The sequence below is a fragment of the Mycena indigotica genome (assembly GCF_014461135.1).
Source record: "Mycena indigotica strain 171206Taipei chromosome Unknown Mind.scaff0016, whole genome shotgun sequence".
Lineage (NCBI taxonomy): Eukaryota > Fungi > Basidiomycota > Agaricomycetes > Agaricales > Mycenaceae > Mycena > Mycena indigotica.
The window spans coordinates 771,000-790,743 of record NW_023503015.1 but is presented as its reverse complement, the minus strand read 5'-3'; the positions used below and the strand labels follow the sequence as shown (position 1 = coordinate 790,743).

At 50.0% G+C, this 19,744-nt stretch overlaps 7 protein-coding genes across 7 annotated transcripts; 3 read left to right on the top strand and 4 right to left on the bottom strand.

Annotated features, from left to right (window-relative positions):
- Positions 1 to 595: 595 nt before the first annotated feature.
- On the bottom strand, positions 596 to 1,742 carry MIND_01359800 (uncharacterized protein; the record flags this gene model as incomplete). The annotated part of the gene is made up of 5 exons (XM_037370027.1): positions 596 to 679; positions 732 to 836; positions 893 to 1,006; positions 1,060 to 1,122; positions 1,178 to 1,354. 5 exons carry the CDS (start codon positions 1,352 to 1,354, stop codon positions 596 to 598), a joined length of 543 nt encoding a protein of 180 aa, XP_037213583.1.
- A 1,847-nt stretch (positions 1,743 to 3,589) lies between these two features.
- MIND_01359700 (3-beta hydroxysteroid dehydrogenase isomerase family) lies at positions 3,590 to 5,475 on the bottom strand (the record flags this gene model as incomplete). Its single annotated transcript, XM_037370026.1, has 5 exons — positions 3,590 to 3,766; positions 3,830 to 4,177; positions 4,223 to 4,503; positions 4,557 to 5,187; positions 5,239 to 5,475. The coding sequence occupies 5 exons, from the start codon at positions 5,473 to 5,475 to the stop codon at positions 3,590 to 3,592; spliced, it is 1,674 nt and encodes a 557-aa protein (XP_037213582.1).
- Positions 5,476 to 7,648: 2,173 nt separating this feature from the next.
- Positions 7,649 to 8,671, bottom strand: MIND_01359600 (uncharacterized protein; the record flags this gene model as incomplete). The annotated part of the gene is made up of 3 exons (XM_037370025.1): positions 7,649 to 7,799; positions 7,858 to 8,264; positions 8,339 to 8,671. The coding sequence occupies 3 exons, from the start codon at positions 8,669 to 8,671 to the stop codon at positions 7,649 to 7,651; spliced, it is 891 nt and encodes a 296-aa protein (XP_037213581.1).
- Positions 8,672 to 9,906: 1,235 nt separating this feature from the next.
- On the top strand, positions 9,907 to 11,709 carry MIND_01359500 (Carboxylic ester hydrolase; the record flags this gene model as incomplete). Its single annotated transcript, XM_037370024.1, has 5 exons — positions 9,907 to 9,919; positions 9,968 to 10,396; positions 10,444 to 11,111; positions 11,156 to 11,335; positions 11,386 to 11,709. The coding sequence occupies 5 exons, from the start codon at positions 9,907 to 9,909 to the stop codon at positions 11,707 to 11,709; spliced, it is 1,614 nt and encodes a 537-aa protein (XP_037213580.1).
- A 384-nt stretch (positions 11,710 to 12,093) lies between these two features.
- MIND_01359400 (uncharacterized protein) lies at positions 12,094 to 13,409 on the bottom strand (the record flags this gene model as incomplete). Its single annotated transcript, XM_037370023.1, has 2 exons — positions 13,028 to 13,409; positions 12,094 to 12,972 (listed from the first exon to the last, which is right to left on the bottom strand). Exons 1-2 carry the CDS (start codon positions 13,196 to 13,198, stop codon positions 12,094 to 12,096), a joined length of 1,050 nt encoding a protein of 349 aa, XP_037213579.1. The 5' UTR covers positions 13,199 to 13,409.
- A 701-nt stretch (positions 13,410 to 14,110) lies between these two features.
- On the top strand, positions 14,111 to 15,688 carry MIND_01359300 (Arrestin-N domain-containing protein; the record flags this gene model as incomplete). Its single annotated transcript, XM_037370022.1, has 6 exons — positions 14,111 to 14,709; positions 14,761 to 14,824; positions 14,872 to 14,997; positions 15,049 to 15,066; positions 15,114 to 15,395; positions 15,446 to 15,688. 6 exons carry the CDS (start codon positions 14,111 to 14,113, stop codon positions 15,686 to 15,688), a joined length of 1,332 nt encoding a protein of 443 aa, XP_037213578.1.
- A 217-nt stretch (positions 15,689 to 15,905) lies between these two features.
- On the top strand, positions 15,906 to 17,046 carry MIND_01359200 (uncharacterized protein; the record flags this gene model as incomplete). The annotated part of the gene is made up of 6 exons (XM_037370021.1): positions 15,906 to 16,216; positions 16,268 to 16,347; positions 16,394 to 16,472; positions 16,520 to 16,657; positions 16,704 to 16,795; positions 16,847 to 17,046. The coding sequence occupies 6 exons, from the start codon at positions 15,906 to 15,908 to the stop codon at positions 17,044 to 17,046; spliced, it is 900 nt and encodes a 299-aa protein (XP_037213577.1).
- Positions 17,047 to 19,744: the final 2,698 nt, after the last annotated feature.

Genomic DNA, 19,744 nt, shown 5'->3' with positions numbered 1-19,744 from the left:
GGTTTGATGGCTGAGCACAGCGATCTGATCTGGGCATGCAACAAATTCATATGTCCTTTCTACCAACAGGGTCCAATGTTTCGCTGGGAGGCCTACACTCCCTATTGACAATCATAGCACACTCATCGACATCGACACAATGAGGCTGCAGTAGTGGCAAAGGCCTCGACCCATCAAACATTGATTGCCGAGTTATCTTTCTTGAGATGAGACAAGGACCGTCTTTCAAGTTTCGATAAGTGCACAAGATTGACAAGCTGAAAGTCGTTGAAGCTCCTTATTCCGGCCCTCATTGAGTCCCCATCTTCCGTAACTGATAGTTTTAGCGTGGGCAGTAATTGGGGTAATTCAGAAAACTCAATGGGAGTGGGACGTCGGTTGTTGGTCGTTGATTCTTACGGCGTACGCCCACCAACCAACTCAATCTATCATCCCGCGATTCAGACGGGACTTTCCGATGTTGTTGGCGCAAATAAACATTTCGTGAAGACATTGCGTGGAGGTCGTGTTGGCAACCAATACTACTCTGAAGAACGTTCGATGCATATTTCGTACTCATTGCACGCGTCCACTCCCAATAACGACATTCAAGACCCTAGGTTGCGTAGGCGGCAACTGCGGTGCTAAGAGCAGTGAGAATGGCGCCTTCAACAGCCGAAGCGGAGGGCTTCAAGTCAGCCTGTGAGAGAGAACAATCAGTGCCCGTTGTTCGAGAAGAGATTTGGGCGTACGGGGGCGTTGGCGAGAAGGGAGTTGGCAAGGGCGGTGGTAGCAGTTTGGAGGTTGACCAAATCTTGGTGAACAAGGGCTGGGAGACCAGAGATTGGTTGGGAAGCCTATGAGGAAGAGTTGGTCTTTCTACTTCAAGTTCGAGACACGGTCAAGCACGTACAAAAGCGCTCTTGTCAGCAACGATGCGGGTAAGGGCATCGAGAATGGTAGGCTGGAAGCCAGTGACGATCGCGAGGACAGCCGCGCCGTCACTTTCACCGAGGGGGCCGGTGCTCTATGCGAAAGTGTTAGGGTGGGTTGGGCTTGACAAAATATAGTTTGTCATACGGTGGAGTCGCTGGTCGCAGTGTTGAGTGCTGTCACCAATGGGGTAGCCGCATTGTGGATGGCCTTCAACGTTGTCAGATGCTACTGCCAACGATGCAAAGGGTCTCAAAGGACTGACCAGAGCACCAGCAAGGCCGCTGGCAGGGAATGCCTTGATGAGGTTGTCAAGGTTGGTGACCTGGGTAGCCACATTGTTCAGGTCCGCCTCGACTTGCGCAGGGGTGCGTTTGGCGGGGTTGGCCAAGCCAGCAGCAAAGAGCGAGCCGAGGACGAGGAGAGAGCGGATGAAGACCATGTCGAAGAAGAAATGGATGGGTTTGTTCTCACTCGTCAGCCTCCCTTTATACCATTTACCCCACCCCCACGGAAGACCCCAGCTCGCCCATGTGGCCGGTTGAAACGCGAAGCTAGCCGGGTAAAGTCTCAGGATGCGGGACCCGTTGCCCACCGTGATCAGAGGGTCTGGTCAGCGCAGATGAAGAGAATTGGAATGGAAGACATTGGATGAATCAACTTGATCGTGAAAGAACCGGAGCTGTCGAAAACTGCCGACATATTCAGTGATTCCCCGCGTTTAGACTGCAGTTGCGAACCACGCGCACGCGGTAAAGTAGCCACGAGACCCGTATTGCGAGTTCCTGCAGACATTCGGTGCGAAGCGGGAAGGTGATTGAGGAAGACATGACCAGCCTCAAGTTGACAACAGGTGCGAAAAACGCATCTTCGGATGAGAGTCAAAGAATGGGTCAAAAAGCGTGTCATGTCGCCTCATCCGTCTGCAGAGCTCTGAGGCGCAATTTTGGCGCAAAATGACGGATTTTTCAGGGAAGTTTTTGGAGGGTGGTGGTATTAATAGAGTGCGAAGGCTTGGGGTTGCTTGGCCGACGGCTGATGGGCCGGAGATGATGGTATCAAGCTAATCTGATCTGTGTGATCTGTGGTTGGCCCTGATTTACATGATTCTGACGATCGCAGCACGGCTGACCCACCGGCGGCCTGAGCCAAGAACAAGCTCAGGTCTGGCTAATATTATAACGAACCGGTCACAGGGAGATTATAATTATACTCCAGATCGTTTCGGATGAACTTCCGCATGGATTCAAGGTACAGAGACAGAGACCCAATTCGACGGTATAACTCTTTCGCCAACCCAAGGTCCGAGCTCGCCAATCTACTGGCCGATGGTGCTGCACTACGAAAAAACAATGAGATTATGCAGCAGCATGGAGGCTTTGGAATACACACCAGCTTGGTTCCGAATGCGTTTGCGACGGCTTGGATATTCGTGCACTATGATCCAGTGAGACTGTGTCAACGACGAGCCATAGCCACGCACAGGGAAGGGGACTTTAGGAGCGGTAATGCTTGAACACTGCCCAGAACACATTGAAAAACGAATAGTTGTAAGCCCGCAGGAAACTTACCTGAGGCAGTTTGAGATCGGGGCCGTCAGGGTTGCTGAAGGCTGCAGCAGATTGGTCGAAAGTCGTGCACTGAGATTGGAGTCAGGCACTAACACTTAGCCGAGTTCGCATCTTTACCTGAACAAGAGCTCCTGCTTGTGCTTTGCCTGCAGCCTAGAGCCTGTTTAGTCCGATGAACGCCGATTTGGGAAAGCTATCCAAACCGGGAGGGGAGGCGGCGCAGCAGCCTTAGGGGGACTTGCGACAGCAGCATTACCGATGGTGTTGCACTGCCAGTAGTCGAAAGACATCAACGGTCTGTAGTGAATAAAGCATAGCACTCACAAGGGCGGTGCCAAACGCGTTAGCGACAGCTTGTATATTCGTGCACTTGACGGATATTAGTATATTGCCAGCCATGAATCTAATACTGATCACCGAGAAAGGTACTTTCGGGGCGGTAATCGTAGAGCACTATGAACGAATGTGAGGATGCACTTCTTGAATGTGTGGCTGGCACGAACCGGGGGTAATTTGACGTCAGGTCCCTCGCCGTTGCTGAACGCTGCAGCAGATTGGTCAAAGCTGGTGCACTAACAATCATATTTAGCCAAAGTTCAACAAATGAAAAAACCAAATTCGTGAGCTTTCACATACCTGAACCAGGTTTCCCGCTCCAACATTGGCTTGCACAACAGCACCTTGGGCTGTTGCGCCGCCGCGGCCATTACCGCCTCGCCCACGCCGAGCCTGTTATGAACTGAGTTGAATAAACTCGGAGAAGAGAACAATGGAATCTTACCTCAAGAGGAGCAGCGAGGCCAGACCCAGTGATCATCGACACAACGGACAGGATGGCGAATAGCTTGTACATCGTTAAAACGTCGAGTGCACTGCACTGAAATCTTGAATACGAAGGGAAAGAAAAAAGCAGACGACCACAGGCCGAATGAAAAAGTCGAGTTTGACGAATGGGAAAGGCCCACATATGTGCGAGCGTTTTGGAGTTTTTATACCTCCATAGGGCCCCAAAGGTCTCCAGCGCAACTCCAGCGCCGGATTCCATCTGTCAGCGACGACTGCCGATCAAAGCTGCATATGCCAGCACTTTTCAACCACGGCAGAAACTATGGCTTTCTTGCTGCGTGAGGCTTGGGCCGCTTGGCATTTCCGGGTGTGGAGCAAGTGATGAACGTTAAACACCAGCTAGATCGCGACAAGTGGCATATGAAGCTATATGAAGAGTGAGGAACGTGGGAATGTTGAACGATGACATCAAATAATTGGTTGATAAGATGAGGATCCTGTGCAGTATGGGTGCAGATAAGTCATGTCGAGCCTAACACTCTCGCGGGATCGACGCCTACATTGTCTTTAATCGTCTCATTTACTTTGCTTACCCCCCTCTGCGCTTTGCCCAACCCAAATCCCAAACTGATGCCCGCCACATCTGACCGCTGTTCTGAACGCAACGGTCCCCGCTTGTGCTCATCCACCGTCTTGTGTAGTCCTTCAAATGTCGTCCATCCGCCTTTGTACCCCAACCCGCCCTTTTCCGGAGGTAGCCGTGCACGAGAGTCGTCGAAAATCAGATGGACATTCACGAGGTTGAAGAGGGATGGCTGAAGGTTGACCATATCACCGGAGAGCGAGGGTAATAGTTTTGCGAAGAAGGCAGAAGACTTGCAGAGCAAGTAGTAGCCCTCTATGATATGCTAGCGGAATTCAGAGGATAACACTAAAGCTAAATGTATACTCACCGACATGAGTATCATTAATGTCGGAGAAACGAATGGGAAGACAGTTTCGCCATCCATCAATGTCGTCAGGGTGAGGTACACGTCGCCGTAGGTTGGTGGAGGGCCAGGATCAGCAATAACGAATGCTTGGCCACCAATATCGGGATTTTGACTACCATTAGCCAGTTCAATTAGGCGCTGCTCGTAGAGGAGATGCGAAAGTGCCCCATTCTCGACGTAGACGAAGTTCTGGATGACAGTATCCATCCATGTTGGATTAACCTGACGTACGAGATATGCGCCTATAGTTTTGTCAGTTGGGAGTAAGGTCGGATTATCAAATCCGACAACGCACCGCATAGCATATCTCCACCAGGCCCAAATATACCATTTCCGGGACGAATGCAACCTGTTCTCAAAACTCCACTTCCTGATGGCGTCTTGTCCGCTGCTCTAACCCTGCGTTCAGCTTGTATCTTCGTCGCAGCGTAATTGGAGAAAAACTGGTCGTGTCGTTTGGGTATCAGGCCCTCGTCCTCGTTGATGGGCTGAACAAACAATTTGGGTTCCCTCTCCCATGGCCAAAGCAGAAAACGCGTTCTCCTAACTGAGACAGAGCCAGATGAGGTGTACACCATCGTCGACGCGCCAATTGCCTTTGCGGCATCGAGAATGTGCTGTGTTCCGTTGACGTTGACCCTGGCGGAATTTGGTAACAGCGCCTTGCTTTTTTCGTAAAATCGAATGTTGGCGGCAGTGTGAAAGACAGTCGTTTCGGACGCGTCGCTTTCAGGCCATGGCTCGTGAAATGCCGCGTCTACAGCGGCTCGGTCCGCGATGTCGCATTCCATGAATTGGACGTCTTTCGCTTTGCCAGTTGTCAGGTCAGGACGAACAGGAGGTCGGATGTCGAGAATGCGAATCTTTTTGGGGTCCTCCCCCCGTTCCAGCAATTGGACAACAATCCATCCACCGAGAAAACCAGCCTGTCAATGCCATTAATCGAACGTGCTGCAGGTAAAGTTGTGAATACTCACACCACCGATGACGATATACCTACGGCCAGTCTTTGGAGGTATCTGGTCCGCAATGGAGATCGGAGACGCGAGCATACGCGCTGTCGTGGCCTCTACATCTTCACGAGTGCATCGGTGGGGTGAAAATGAGCCCGCTTGCGCCGACAGATGAGTCAGCCGGCGGTCGTTGTGCCAAATGTAGAGCGCGACAGACGCCGAGAAGAGGATAACCCCGCCGAGAATGGCGCTCCAGGTCATGAAAACCTGTTGAGAGACGGTCGTGGCGCCACATCAAAAATTATTTGCCCCAGTTTGTCAGCCTCGCACTTCAGTAACATTGCACCAACTTGGCACTGCACCAACTGTGTAGACTCGTGCAAGTACAGTGTACATGCGGAACATTATGCACCATACCTGGCTTGAGCCATAAAGTAAGTAGGCGCCGGGCAATCCATTGATAAAGATGAACCATCTCCGCCAGGTTCCACGGCACGGTAATGGTGTTTGTGGTGACATTTGTCCCCATTTGGTATCTCCCAAAAGAGACATGCCTAATTAGGCATCTCCCAAAAGGGATAGGCCCGATTAGGCATGTCCCAAAAGAGACAGGCCCAATTTGGAAGTGACCCCGGGAGTTGGTCCCAATCAATAATTGATGGGCCTATAAATCAAGTGATACTTGTGTGATCCATGTGATGGCAGTGTGATCTCTTGTGTAAATGGCTGATCTGACTTGTTTTAGGTATAATAGGTGTAAAATATACACAACTATACCCCATAGAAGGCAGTTTCTTAGTGATATATAAGTAAATATGTGTGATGGCACTGTGAGATATGATATGAATGTCTGATATGACTTATTCAAGTCTAATAAATGTAGAATACTATACTTTCTCAGTAAGATTCATTACAATTCAAGCTATATATCATACAAAATTCACCTAGTCTGTGTTTGAATAAGATAAATCATACACTAATATAATAAATGATGGTTAAGAAAAATAATATTTAACATTGAGATAATACAGAGTTTCCAAAATACTGAATCCACTCTGAGAACTACAGAGTATGTTAGGATGTGAACTGCTGCGACCTGGAGGCACAGTAATGGTGTTAGCTGCGCAGGTGCTGTCAGGGGGGAACCCCTGCTTCGGCCTCCTTCGGACCGTCCGAGCGCATCCGAGGCACATCCGACCGGGCGCCCCCTTGGACGCTCCGACCCACCCCGACCATCGTCCCACGGCCTCCTTCGCCCGCACAATCACCGATCTGTCAAGACCCTCCCAACGATCAGCTTGGGACAGAGCCTGCGACGCTCAGGCCTTCTGCACTCTACGTCGGCAGTTACGGACGAGTATATAGTTGGCGCCCTATTCATGCTTTGGATCCTCCCCTGCTAGGCTTTCGTCGGAGTCTCCAGGGTTGCCCTTACAGGTGCACGGTGGTCTGGTCTCTCAACATGCGGTGGATGTGGACCGGCTGGATTGGTTAGTGGTCTTGAACTTGCAGGGCGGGGTGGGTTCACACCTCACGCGCGAGGGGGTGTGTTAGCAGTAGCGGGGAGAGCAGATGCATGGTGATGCAGGACTGGCCGGAGCCTGGGTTAGGGCTGTGCAGGAGTGGTGTATAAGTAGCATGGTCCGTGTGCCTGTTAGGCACACTTTTATTTTCTCCTTTGTCTCCTTTGTACCCTCAGGTAGTGGTGAAGCTATCCGTCTATCGGGTACTCAATCGGGGGTGTGCAGCCTGGTTAATAAGTGCCGATTTCTGACACAGATCAATACTGTACTATTTTATTCAGTTTGTCAGGGAGGTCTTCCACTTGACTGATGAGTTGAAACCACTACTAAGTCCTATGCATACTTGTATAACACTATGCTACATATTTTATTCAATTTGTCAGTCACATGTTACACTCATGCTGATCTTTTGTCAATCACAGGGTGTCGACATAAACAATAAATTAGTTCAGCCCATCTCCTCAGTCTTCAAAGGTTTGGTGCTTGTGACTGCAATTTTGTATATAGTCTAAATCATTTTCATGATATTGGTTCACATTGCAAAGGTGGTAACACTGTTCCCGATGTGGCCCAAGCTATAAAATTGATTAAATTGCTACAGTAGTGCATGTGGTGTACAAGGTGTGTTATAGTTTTCTCCCTTTTTTCCCTCCTTGATAAATTTAATATTCATGAGGCTAAGAACTGATATAAGCCTAGACCCAATTTCAGTCGGAATTACAATTTCAGTTGGAATTAGTGTGATTCTATAGCTAGATACATTATAAACAATGAATTTCCCTTTTCCTTTTCCCTCCTCTTTCCTTTTTTGGCCGATTTTTTCATTACTCCTTTGGGACCACAAACACCATTACCGTGCCCGCCAGGTCCCATCACATGCATCTTCCCTCCGCTAATCATAGGTCCAACTACTACGCCTTTATTCTGAGTCCGAGTCTTCTTCGTCCTCCTTCAGAATCTTCATCCAAAACATCATCGTATGATCTGCCCCAAATCGATGTCCTGTCAGATCGAGTACGAGCAGTCGGAAGGTTTGCCTTGAGATAAGGGTCTTCCAGCACTCTACGAATCCAAAGTCACTAAATTTGAGAACTTGAACGAGTTAAAGCAATGCACGCACGCTTCCAACTCTGAGATGCTCAAGAAGGAAAGTCTTAGTTTCCCTCCCACTATGAGTGACTCCACAAGTGCACCAAACTTGTTTTCTTTCGCTTTGAGGGCGACAGATGATTCACCCATCTGAAAGCCTGAGCCGCCAAGAGACATGATCGTTATCTGCAAAGAGAAGACAGCGTCTGGCTGTCGCTTTTGTAGTTGTTGGACACGTGAGGCCAAGAACTCCAGGCAGACATCGTCGGTTATGTCTTCCAGGTCCGAAGCTACAGCAAGGTCTTTTAAGCCGGGGACAAGGATAGTGGCGTCCTTTGCACAACACAATGCGCGCAAGAGATCGTCCTTGAATAGCACATGCTTATTAGGGTAAATCAGCCCTCCTGTTGGACTCAATGTTGGGTTTCCGGTTATGTCCTGGAAAAAAAAAGTTTCTCGAGGGCGGGCGTGTGGGCGAGGACTACAAGTAGGTCTTCATGTTCGATACGAACTCCGTAGAGCAAAAGCGAGGATAATCGGATAGTCATCGACCTGGCGATGAAGCGAAGGAAGGCATTTTGGGGCCACGGGATAAATTGTTTTCGTCTATACCGCTCCGGTTTTGCTGCATGCAGGCAAAGGTATGAGAGGTTGGGAAGATCAAGGTGAGACAGAATATTCCCTAACAGAATTCTGAGTGGGGGTTCGAGTTGTACTTGTCTGGGCTCCCAGTCGTCGGAGTCAGACCAAGTTTGCGTGGCTTCCCAACGTAGCCCGAGCGTTAATGATCGGACACTGGACAGAATCGGCTGTGGTGTTGGAACTTCGCTCGTCCAATCTTGCATATTCGTGAGGACAAGCCTCGGAATCACAACCACGGACTCGGGAGAACAACGTTGCAGAAACTGCAGTTGTTTTAAGAGATCGCCTCCAGATGTCAAAGATTTATGCGGTTGAAAAGTGATATGTTGCAGCTGATCCCATGGAAGTTTCGGGGGCAGGTCAGAAAACGCGATACGCCGTAGTTTTGGCTCTGTTTCAAACGCATCGACATTTTCGAGGCTGTCGTCGACGAAAATAAAAAGGTTCTCTAGGAGTCCTAATCGATTGCGAGCTCGCTGGAGGATTTGCACAAGTGGAGAAGACTCGGAACTTCCTCCCTGATCAGAAATCGAAATGGACACCGACCGCCAGCGAGGGGCCTCGTCGATCAGAGTGAGCAGAGAGTAATGCCCACGGTCTTAGTCGAATCTGATATTGAAGTCGAGAAAGGTCGAATGACGAGCAAGATGAAGCGCATCATCGAGATGTCGTTCTGCTCTTCTCCATTGACCTTCCAGATCGCGCAAATTGATGTCAATATAGTTCCACAACGAACTTGTGCTGAATATGAGAGATCCCCCACTGAGAGCAAACCCTGGCTGCAGCACGGAGAGATTCCTTCTTCAAGTTATCTTCCCAGTGCCAGTCTTCCAAATTTGGGTGCGAAAGGAAAGCAAAAATATGCAGCAACACCTCGGGTGGTAGACGTCGAATGGGAGAAAAGGCGCTACGACAGGCAGTGGCATATTTCTCGAGCATGCTTCGCCTTTGAACGAGACGATCAATTTTCCGCTGCACCTCAGCAAGTGTCCGTCGCGTCGCCAGAATCGCATCATCGTATTGTTGAAGCTGTGAAGGAGTGGACTCAAGAGCCGAGTGGAGAAAAGTGCGATTTGCGGCGTTCGGTGGGCACTCGTTGCGCAAGATCGAACCGACGCGTTTCCAATGAGCTTCCGATGGTATTGGGAGATGTTCAACCATCTTTACTGTGACAGCTGCTGAAGATGTTACACATCGCCGTGACACAATATGCTCCACGCTCCTCAGATTCTCCTCTCATCTATGGCCAGCACGAGCATTTCAAAAGTATCTACGACACGACTTGAACATCAATATAGCTGCCTACAGGCTCCAAGAGGCTCCTAAAATGGTATATCAGCTCCTTTTGCTCATCTCCGACATTACAATGAACACTAGAATGACAAGCCTCCTGAGTAGCCAGGATCCAACGTTTCTTTTTCCTACGACTTCGTAGCGCATGGAGGGGTCATGTAAGTTTTACTCTTCTGGATAGAGGGAACCACTCAAATTGGGCCCAGTCATGGTAGTACCAAATCCCCCTCATTTTGTTCGCAGTCTCGAGGATGAACGAAGGCATTGGGCTCCATCTTTCGTACCAACAGACATTCTTCCAGGTCTAGGCCTGCTCGTCAAGCTTCTACCAAACTTATTCCACGCTACCTCCCATCTACACGGTCCGACTCATCAAGAATTAGCATGCCTCTCACTACAGTCTCGCCTTCATCCTCCAGAGAACACTACCATTAATCGTATATCATACGTCGCTGGAGGGTCAACTGTCCCACTCGCCGATTTATGTGCCTCCAGCACAATCGTGGATGTGTCTGTCTGTCGCGTGGAGTTTGTGACCCAGACAAGCGAAACGTCCGCGGTCCGTGCCGAGCTTTGGTTGCCTGACGAGTGGCATGGCCGGTTTTTAGGGTTAGGGAATTCCGGGCTATCTAGCTGTATGTGACGATTTTCTCTCGCACAAAATTATCTAACCCAATCCAAGGCATGGACTATGCTGGCCTAAATTACGCATCCACCGTTCATTTCGCTGCTATTGCATCAAATGGGGGGCATGATGGGGGCACCCTTCATTTTCTCAATCGTCCGGAAGTTATAAACGACTTTTCATTTCGAGCCGTCCACGTAGAAGCTGTAGTCGGAAAACATATCGTGGAGGCTTACTATCAGCGGCCGCACAGCAAGTCGTACTATCTCGGCTGTTCAACTGGCGGGCGGCAAGGAACTCAAGCCGCTTTGAAGTATCCACAAGATTACGACGGCATTGTTGCGGGGGCCCCTGCGCTTAACTTCAATCATCTAATTTACTGGAGCGGCATAACAGCACGTCGTCTGACCTCTGCAAATATACCCCTCAAGACCTGGCAAAACCTCGTCTCACCAGAAATTCTCAAGCAGTGCGATGGACTGGATGGAGTTATGGATGGAATTATCACCGAGCCTGATGACTGCAAATTCGACCCCCAAGTTCTGTTATGTCGGGAGGATAATACGGCGCATTGCTTAACACAGCTCCAAGTTGAGGTTTTGCGCGAGCTTTACTCCCCGCTTGTGGTACAAGGCCGACTTGTTTGCCCTCGCCTCGACCCTGGGGCGGAAAGCGATCCCCAAAGCTTCTCCTTGCTGACTGGGGAGGCCCCGTATTACACCGCGGTAACTTGCTTTTTTCAGTCAAGCCCAGTACTGAATTAGCATAGGATTGGCTCCGATATGCCGTATTCAACGACACCGAATTCGATCTACAACGATTAGATGAAGCGCACCTCCGAGTCATCGACCACATCGATCCTGGCGGCATTTCCACCTTCAATGGTGATCTCTCTGCGTTCCGCAATCGCGGCGGCAAATTTATCACCTACCACGGACGAATGGACCCGGTAACATTCCTCTAAGTTATCCAACGCTGGCCACTTACGATGAATTCCAGATCGTTGTTTCTGGCAACTCAAAACGTTTTCACGAATTGGTTTCGCAGACTATGGGCAATCCTGATGACTTTTTCCGTCTGTTTCTCATTCCCGGCATGGGTCACTGTTTCGGTGGGCCTGGTGCAACAAAATTCGGACACCATGGCCTCACGCCCGGCCGGAATAACTCAGAGCACAACATCTTATCCGCAATTGTTGAATGGGTCGAAGGCGGTGTTGCACCAAGTTCCTTCGTTGGTGTGGGAGATCGGGGCCAGACGAGGAGACATTGCCTTTACCCTCGCCAGAGTGTTTGGAATGGGAGTAAATTTGTATGCAGATGATTTTGAATTTGCTCCGCTTTCATTTCTTACCGCTCGAGCGTTTACCGGCGAGACCTCCGACACCAGACTTCAACACGCAACATTCAATTCTGCAATCGCGCGTTTCCTTCAAGTTGATGCACGTATTGACTGCTTGAGACTATTGACCCGTTTTCTGAGTCCAGACATAATAACTTTGGAGACCGGTGTACGATTGGTCGCACTTGACAGCGCTCGAAAGCATCAATATACTGGAGTTCAAACGCAAAAAGCAACACACCACCACGCTCTTCAAGCGGTTCTTGTGCCAACAATCTTTGAATATGGGCCAATTGTGCGACGCGGGATCGTCGATAAAGGGCTCCACCAGCGATTCTACAACTTTTAAAGCTCGAGAGACAATGTTTATGGATGGACTAACACTTTCAGTTTGTGAAGCTCCTTGTAGAACTCCTCCGGCGTCTCAAGCTTCCAGTTAGCTCGTTCATCGGCCGTCGCATCGGCCAGGATACTGAACAGATCGGGATTCAGCGTCACCGTTGGTGTAAGACCGTCTAACGGGTGTGGGCCAAGATCGCTGATGAGGCCTCTGGGTGGGAGGGCCTTCAATTTTTCGGGGGCGGGGAATGGGCTCAGGTTAAAGTCGTACCATCTTCGAGGAGGCGACTTCGAGTTTGCTTTGACTTTGCTGACGGAATCGAGAAGAGGACTTGCTGTTGACGATCTGGAACTTGATGACGAGGCAGAGTTCATTGACATGCTAAAACTCGAAGGAGTCGGCGGCAAATCCTTATTCATCCAGGCATGGCGAGGAGTGAATTCGATGATTTGACTGGCAGCTTGACCACACCCCAATTCTGAGGGAGACACCATCCCCGCTCGCTCCCACCATTGGTCAAAGATACCCTCACCATGTTCGGCCCACGTCTCGGTTTTGATACAATCCTGAATCGCCCAAAAGTCATGCGCCGATTGCTCTCTTGGCGAAAGCATCCACAGCCCTTCGTTTGCTTGTGTTACGGTAGCACGGACTATGAGCGAGGCGAACAGCGGTGCGAGATAGCCGTTGCGGAATGGGAACGGGAAGTCGAAGTCTGGGTCTGGAGACGATGTTCTGAGCGGTAAACGCGAATTTGTTGGATGGTATGTCTCCGGGAATATCGGGATACACATGCTGGAGTCGAGACATGCTTCGCGGTCCGTCGGAGGAAGGCCTTGCATCAGCAGTTCAACCTGAAACTCCCAAACATCCCTAGGCCTGCCTTGTGGGTGTGGGTTTTGGAGCTGAATAAAATTTTAATGAGAGTTCAACATGGTCAACCTCGGCACACTGGCATACTTCTTTCACAATGTAGACCACATATTGTTTGGGGCGAAGAGTGGATACCATGTTGAGTGCTTCAATGTCATCGAGATGCTCATGAGCGAGCGAGTTGAATGGATTCAGTGTCATGATAGCCCAGGCCCCAGCTCGCAAGACTTGGGTCGAGTCCTTCTTGGAGCTTTGCATCTTTGGAACTCGGAGTTGTACTAGGAAAGCGAGCGTCAGACGTCAAAGAGTTTTTATACCTGCTGGCGAGACAAAGAGATCTACCTTTGTTGCAGCAGCCGGTTGTGATGAAAGAAAGTGACGGAACCAGATTTCGTTTCTGTCCAGCTGAGTGTCGGTGGCTCAATAAGTTGAAGGTCCGAGGCAGCGCGCTCCGTCTTTCATAAATTTCCGACGGGCCAACAGGGTATTTTCTTCACACAATAACAACGAAGCTTTCAAAGTAAGCCTCGTTTTCGCGTACTTGTGCCAACGCACAAGGCAAACCATCATGATCAGAAACCGCGGTAAATTATTGGTAGATTGTTGGCATTGACCTGCAATTGCCTTTCAGCGCAGTTTGAGCGCGGTTACGGTTAGTATCCCGGTCAGGAAAAAAAAGACGACCACGGCAATAAGGTACCACTTCGTCCAACTGTGTAGCCAGTGTTCCATGAAAACCCAGTGGTACGGAAAAAAAAAGTGTTGTCTTGGACGATGAAAAAGAGGCAGCCACACAAACACGTGCGGCTGACTAACACTGCAACTTGTTCCTTAAACTTGATGAACAGTAAGTACTTGGTCGGACTGTTCCTAACCTCTAGGCTTATCAGGGAGATAGCCACTCGTGTCGTGGCGTATGTCAGGAACTTGCTCATCGAGTTCAAGGTGAAGACTCGGATGAACTTGAATGGGTGCGTTCTCTCGCTCCCGATAGACAGTATACATTTGACCTCAAAATAGCTTCGCTACGGCGCAGTTTCCGACTACCCATCATTCAAGTTCAAAAGTAGCTCAAAACTACCTGTCAGGCTTAGCGGGGAAGCACGCGCAGACAAGTTGGCCTCTTCGAATTCTATTTAAATCCAGCAGCGGTCACCTATCGTTGGCAGAATGGCACACCCAGAACCCCCCTCTTACCTCGATAACTTGGACTCAGACCTCCCAGTCTACGATGAACTCCCGACTCAGTCTGCTGTACACAATTCGGAACCCCGCCCGTTCGAGTACCAGATCAAGGACAGCAATGGCTGGTGGGCAATGCTGACCGTCAAGGGGGACGGAAGACTTTCAAACGCGACCGAACCAACGATTTTGCAAGGCACTAACGTTACTGGCTCGGTTAAACTAGCTCTACGAAAGGCCGAGCCGATTCAGGCAATCCATATTACGGTTCGAGGTGAGGTGCTTGGCGGCACACCCGCAGAAAGCACCGGTGTTCCCATCGTGTTTTTGAAGGTCAAGAAGGCGCTTTGGTCTTCTTCCGAAGGAGACACCAATGAGCCATCCAAGACGGAATCGGCTTCGGGTCTACCCCTCCAAGGCGACTACCACTGGCCGTTCTCTATCGAACTACCTGCCGAGATCACAAACAACAACAAAAGCTACAGGCTTCCCAAGTCGTTTGGCACTGGAATTGGGTACTTCACCTTGCAGTATGTGGTCGAGTTGCACATTGTCCGGCCCGCGCTTCACTTGGGAAGAGATGAAAAGTGAAAGCCTGTCTGCTTTACTATTCTATCCGAATTGACACATTTTTGCAGACTTCCTGTCATATTCAACTACTTCCCCTTGAGCAAGCCTGCAGCGCCTTCACCACTTCGTGCTGTTTGTCGTTCTACTTAAACAGGAAACTGCCTGATATCTTTTCTTAGCTCGCATATCAAGAGAATAGTCCATTGCTAGGACCAGATGCTGATCCAGAGGGTTGGAATACCAAGTCTTTCATTATTAGTGGCGAGATCTTTAGCACCCGCAAAGTGGACAACATCCTGGTTAAGGTCCGTCACTCCCTTACTTTCGCGGCGGATTTACCTGATCTTCGTGTCTAGCTCTCTCTCGCCAAGCCTGTAAGCAAAAAACCGAAAGAGTGTTACAGTCATCTTACGCATCCCAGCTCTCATACACCCGTTCTGTGTCAATCCCATGTGCCCTTACGATCGAGTCCACCGATCAGGAAGTTGTCGATCTATTGTCAAAACCCGAGGCTCCAATGATTTACCTTGAGTGTACCACCCAGCAAAACCCTCAACAGTATCGCACGACCATGGAGCCATGCGCCAAAGCATCACTTTGGACGCCACCTGGAGGAGAGCGGGGTCAGCTTATGGGCGAAATCCACCTCAAGCCCACTTTGTACCCCAGCACAAACTTCGCCGCATATGGATACCGTGTTGTGGTCTGTCTGTCCAGCTGCCCAGAATGCTGATTCTGATTTTGTGTGTTTAGTACACCGTCGCTCTGTTTCCTTTCCAAGCCATAGGTTTCAAACAGACCGGCGACATCGAGCCGGTTGAAGGGAGCCGTCAAGTTGTCGAGATATGCACCCAGTATGCTCCCGGTCCACGTCCGAAGACATACAGTCCTGTCCCGGGGCCTGGTGAAGGACGAAGTGACGTAATTGACTCGTATTATCGGCTGCGAGCGGCGACGACGATGGAAGTCGCATCAGAGGAACCACTTTGGGAGTAGTTAACGAAGAAGAAACCGCTTGATTTTCTCTAGGACTATTGGGTCCTCGTAGATTAGGTCTTTATAGATTTGTGAAGGAAGGACGACAATGGATATTACAACTGTGTTCTGAAGTCAGTTTCCGGTTGGTTTCCGGGGTAGAGAGGTTTCCGGCATCTCCGGTCCGGTCATCATCTTGGCCATCGATCGTTTTCTTCCCGCCACCACGTCGGAAACGATGACCAGCAGCGACGCGATCCCAGAAAGCACACTCCCGTATCCGCCGGTGTACAAAGACAAGCGCTTTGTCGTTCTCTCTGATTGGTTCGTCCCGCTGCTTCCTGCATCGCTGGAGCTCCGAGCTCAATCAAAGCGGCATGCAGGGACGGAACGATTACAACACAAGATTCCAACGACTGTAAGGTTTCACCCAAGGCTGCCGTTCAAGCTCGACCATTATTTGCTAGATATGACTGACAACTTGGGCTTCGGGAAGGAGAAACGGCGAGCAGGGAACTTGGATGTGCTTGCTGGCAGACAGACCTTTCGGTGCGTGGCTTGCTTTCCACTGTCTGCAAATTTGATCAAACGACTGCAAAGGGACGGGTTCCGCGAAATGTTGGAGAGCATCGTGGCCAACGGATACTCCTTCGAGGCGTGTCAAGACGAGCTGCGCAAAAGTACATTCAACCCTTCCCGGTTTTCACGAATGATCATGCTCAACAGACATTAAGCTCGATGCTGGATTCAAGGACTTCCACACCTGGTGTAGGAGCAACGACATTCCCGTCGTCATCGTCTCCAGGTATTTGACACGTTCATCGGGCCGGGTGCCGGGCCAATTTTGTTTAGTGGGATGGCGCCAATTATACGTGCTGTGTTGAGGAACATCGTGGGTGATGACGTTGCGGATACCATAGACATCATCGCCAACGATGTCGAGGTCAAAGAGGACGGGACATGGGCAATCAAGTTCAGACACCCCAGCAGGTTTGCACAACTCATGCCAACGAGTTTCATTCATAGTGGCCTTTAGTGGATATGGACACGACAAGTCTAGGGCCATTCTGCCGTACAAAGAGCTCGAATCACCGCCATTATTGTTCTTCTTTGGCGATGGTGTCTCCGGTGGGTTTTGCCTTCATCTCGCTTCAGAAATTCTGAAAAACCTTGGCACAGACATGTCCGCTGCTCGCCATGCGGATGTCCTCTTCGTGAAACAGAAGGAGGATGGCGAGAACGACCTGGCTGTGTATTGCACCAGGGAAGGAATACCGCATATCCTATTCGACGATTTCCGCGACGCGTTGGTAGTAGTCCAGAGTGTAGTGTCTGGTGAACGTAGTCCAAAGGAGGTTTTAGAGAAAGGTAGATGTTAGAAGATCTCATGTAGCTAGAGTTGATTCGTCGGCCAATAGACTTGCCTCGAGTCCGCAGTAGCGACTGGAGCTCGTCTCTTCCCGTATTTCGTCGGTCCCATTACTACATAGAATACCGCCGCAGACGAGGCGAGTGCAACGATCACCCAGGGACCCCACTGTCCAATTGCATTCCTGCTTTCCGCTGTGAGATTCGCCCTTTTGAGATTCCGCTCGCCGAGGATGAGTTGTATGATGAACGCAATTGGTGCTCCGACAGCAGTAAGACCAACAACTAGCAATGGCAACGCGGCTGGATGGGTCCTCGCTTTCCGGCGAACAGGTATAGCCATCATTTGTCCTAGTGAAGTGAACACATCCCCATACTCAGGCTGCGTTATCGCCATAGCAGTGGTGGCAATCACGAAACCGGTGCAGAATGTGCCGATGAAAATACCCAGTCCCTTCAGTGCACCAAAGACATGACTGACAGTTATGTTAGAGGACGCCATCTGCGCTTCACCAAGCGAACGAAGGATCGAGGACTTGTTGGGGCAGATGGCAGCACATGCAGGTAGGTCGGGAGGAATACTTTGAAGCGAGCCATCAGCCAATGTCGAGTTGAATGGGGCACAAGGCGGAATCGCCGTTGGGTGTATCGCAATGGCAGAGAAGAAGCCGGCGATGATGAGAATTCCCCAAGCGCAGACAAGTAGAACAGTAGCTGAGACCTCGCCTGTGTGTCGGCGAAGGTGGTGGGAACCCATTAAAAGCGGAGCGCAAAGATAGAGGCAAACAGAAAGGATTTGGAAGACGGGGAGACTATCAAGGTCGATCGTGCCTTTCTGAGATGGTTTCAATGAGGAAGCTAGGATGATCATGGAATGGACAGCGGTAGCCCCAGCGTAGGCCATTGCTCCTCCAAGGAAGGGGCCTAAGTAGAAATTATGAGCTCTAAAATTATAGAATGTCAAGTTACAAACCAGTCATCCAATTGGAGGCCGTGAATAGACCGATGATTCCAAAGAAAAAAAGCATATAAACCAACACTCTCTGGAGGAATGGATATGTCCCGCTCATCTGATAGGCACACAAGTATGCTGGAGACTTGGCAACAGCGGACAAACTTCCACCGCTTGCTGGTCCGCGGTCGTCCCCGAGAGTGATCACAAAAGAGGCGCCAGGCGAAATCGAGGGATACCAGTCAAATCCCACGCCTTTCCCTGCAGCTTCGCTAATGTTTGTTACAGGCACAATGATAGTGCGCAGGTCCTTTCCCTGCTCTCCATGGTGGTCGCCAAACACTGTTAAGTGGAATGTGACATGGCTGAAGGCCAAAAGTCAGCTTGACTTGAGACCACAAAACTGAAAACACACCCTTGCGTTGTCCCCTTATGCTACCATATGCGATTCGCCACCCCAATCTCAAACCCCGGCGATGTTGTGGAGAAATTGAAGGACGGGAGTCCATATAAATCGGCGCATTCCGAGTCTAGACCCTGCACAGACTGGTACTTGGACTTTATCCAGCCTGTGTCGGGCTTTAGAGTATCCATCCACTGTAAAATGTTGAAAGCCCGGTCTGGAGGTGGAAGAGTCAGGCGCACCACAACCCAAAACGGGGAATGGGGAATTGCGACCTCAAACGCGTGCTTCTGGCTAAATACTGGTTGGGATATGGCCCAGGTCTGACCTGGGTCGTAAGGAAGCAAGACAGCCGTGTCCACATTGCTACTCGGCGACGACAGTGACAGAGTGATCATGCACTGAGGAGCTGCATGAGACGCCACTACCAAGGAACGACCAGAGGAAAGTGTGAGTGAGTTGAGGGCGAGGATAGATAGGAAGGCGATTGTCTGCATGTCGTTTTACAGCTGTGAAGACCATTTTATGCAGGCAGATGGCCAGATGGCGAGAGTGTAAAAGGGAAAGATGGCAGTTGTTTATCACTTTATCACACAGCGTCAGCACTGCCTCCTCTGTTGAAACTATTTTTGTCGTCCAAGCGGTATTTGCACAGAGAATGACTTTTTGAATGAGTGCAGCAGGTTATATGCACAGTGAGTTTATGTCTCACATTGCACAATAACTCTGCACACTGACATGTTGCCAGCAGCCAGTGTTGTCAACTTGTTCAAGTTGAATTGGCCTCTGAAACGCGTGAAATCGGTGGGAGGACGGAAAAAGAACTACTAAGCCGAAACCAAACACACAAACTAACACAAGCACACTAAACCACAGACACACGCTCTAACCAGTTGGTCCAAGAGTGCTTTGTAGCTCCGCCGTCGTAGTCGATTTCGTATGCGCGCGGGTTCGGGGGTTCCAATCAAAATATATGATTGTGGCAATTCAGACAACGTATTCACTGAGGTTAGGTGTGTAGATTGGATGCGGGGACGTAGGCGACTACGAGCAAGACGATTATGTAAGCAACGAAAGGTTCTACCCGTTGGTAGAGTTGAACGCGGGGTAGCGATGGGTTCACAACAAGAGCGCGATAGACGTTCACAACAATGAAAATATGCCAATAGACACAGTACCCCACTCGGCTGGGGCCAACCTCGATTCTACCCTACTGTACAGGTAGGCTGCTAATTTATACTAATTTTCCTTAGCCCGATCCATCGTCAATCTGAGATTTTGAATCTCAGATTGCATTACCCCACCCACAGGTTATCTCTCATAGCCTCGCCGGGCCCTCGATGGCCTCCCGTGA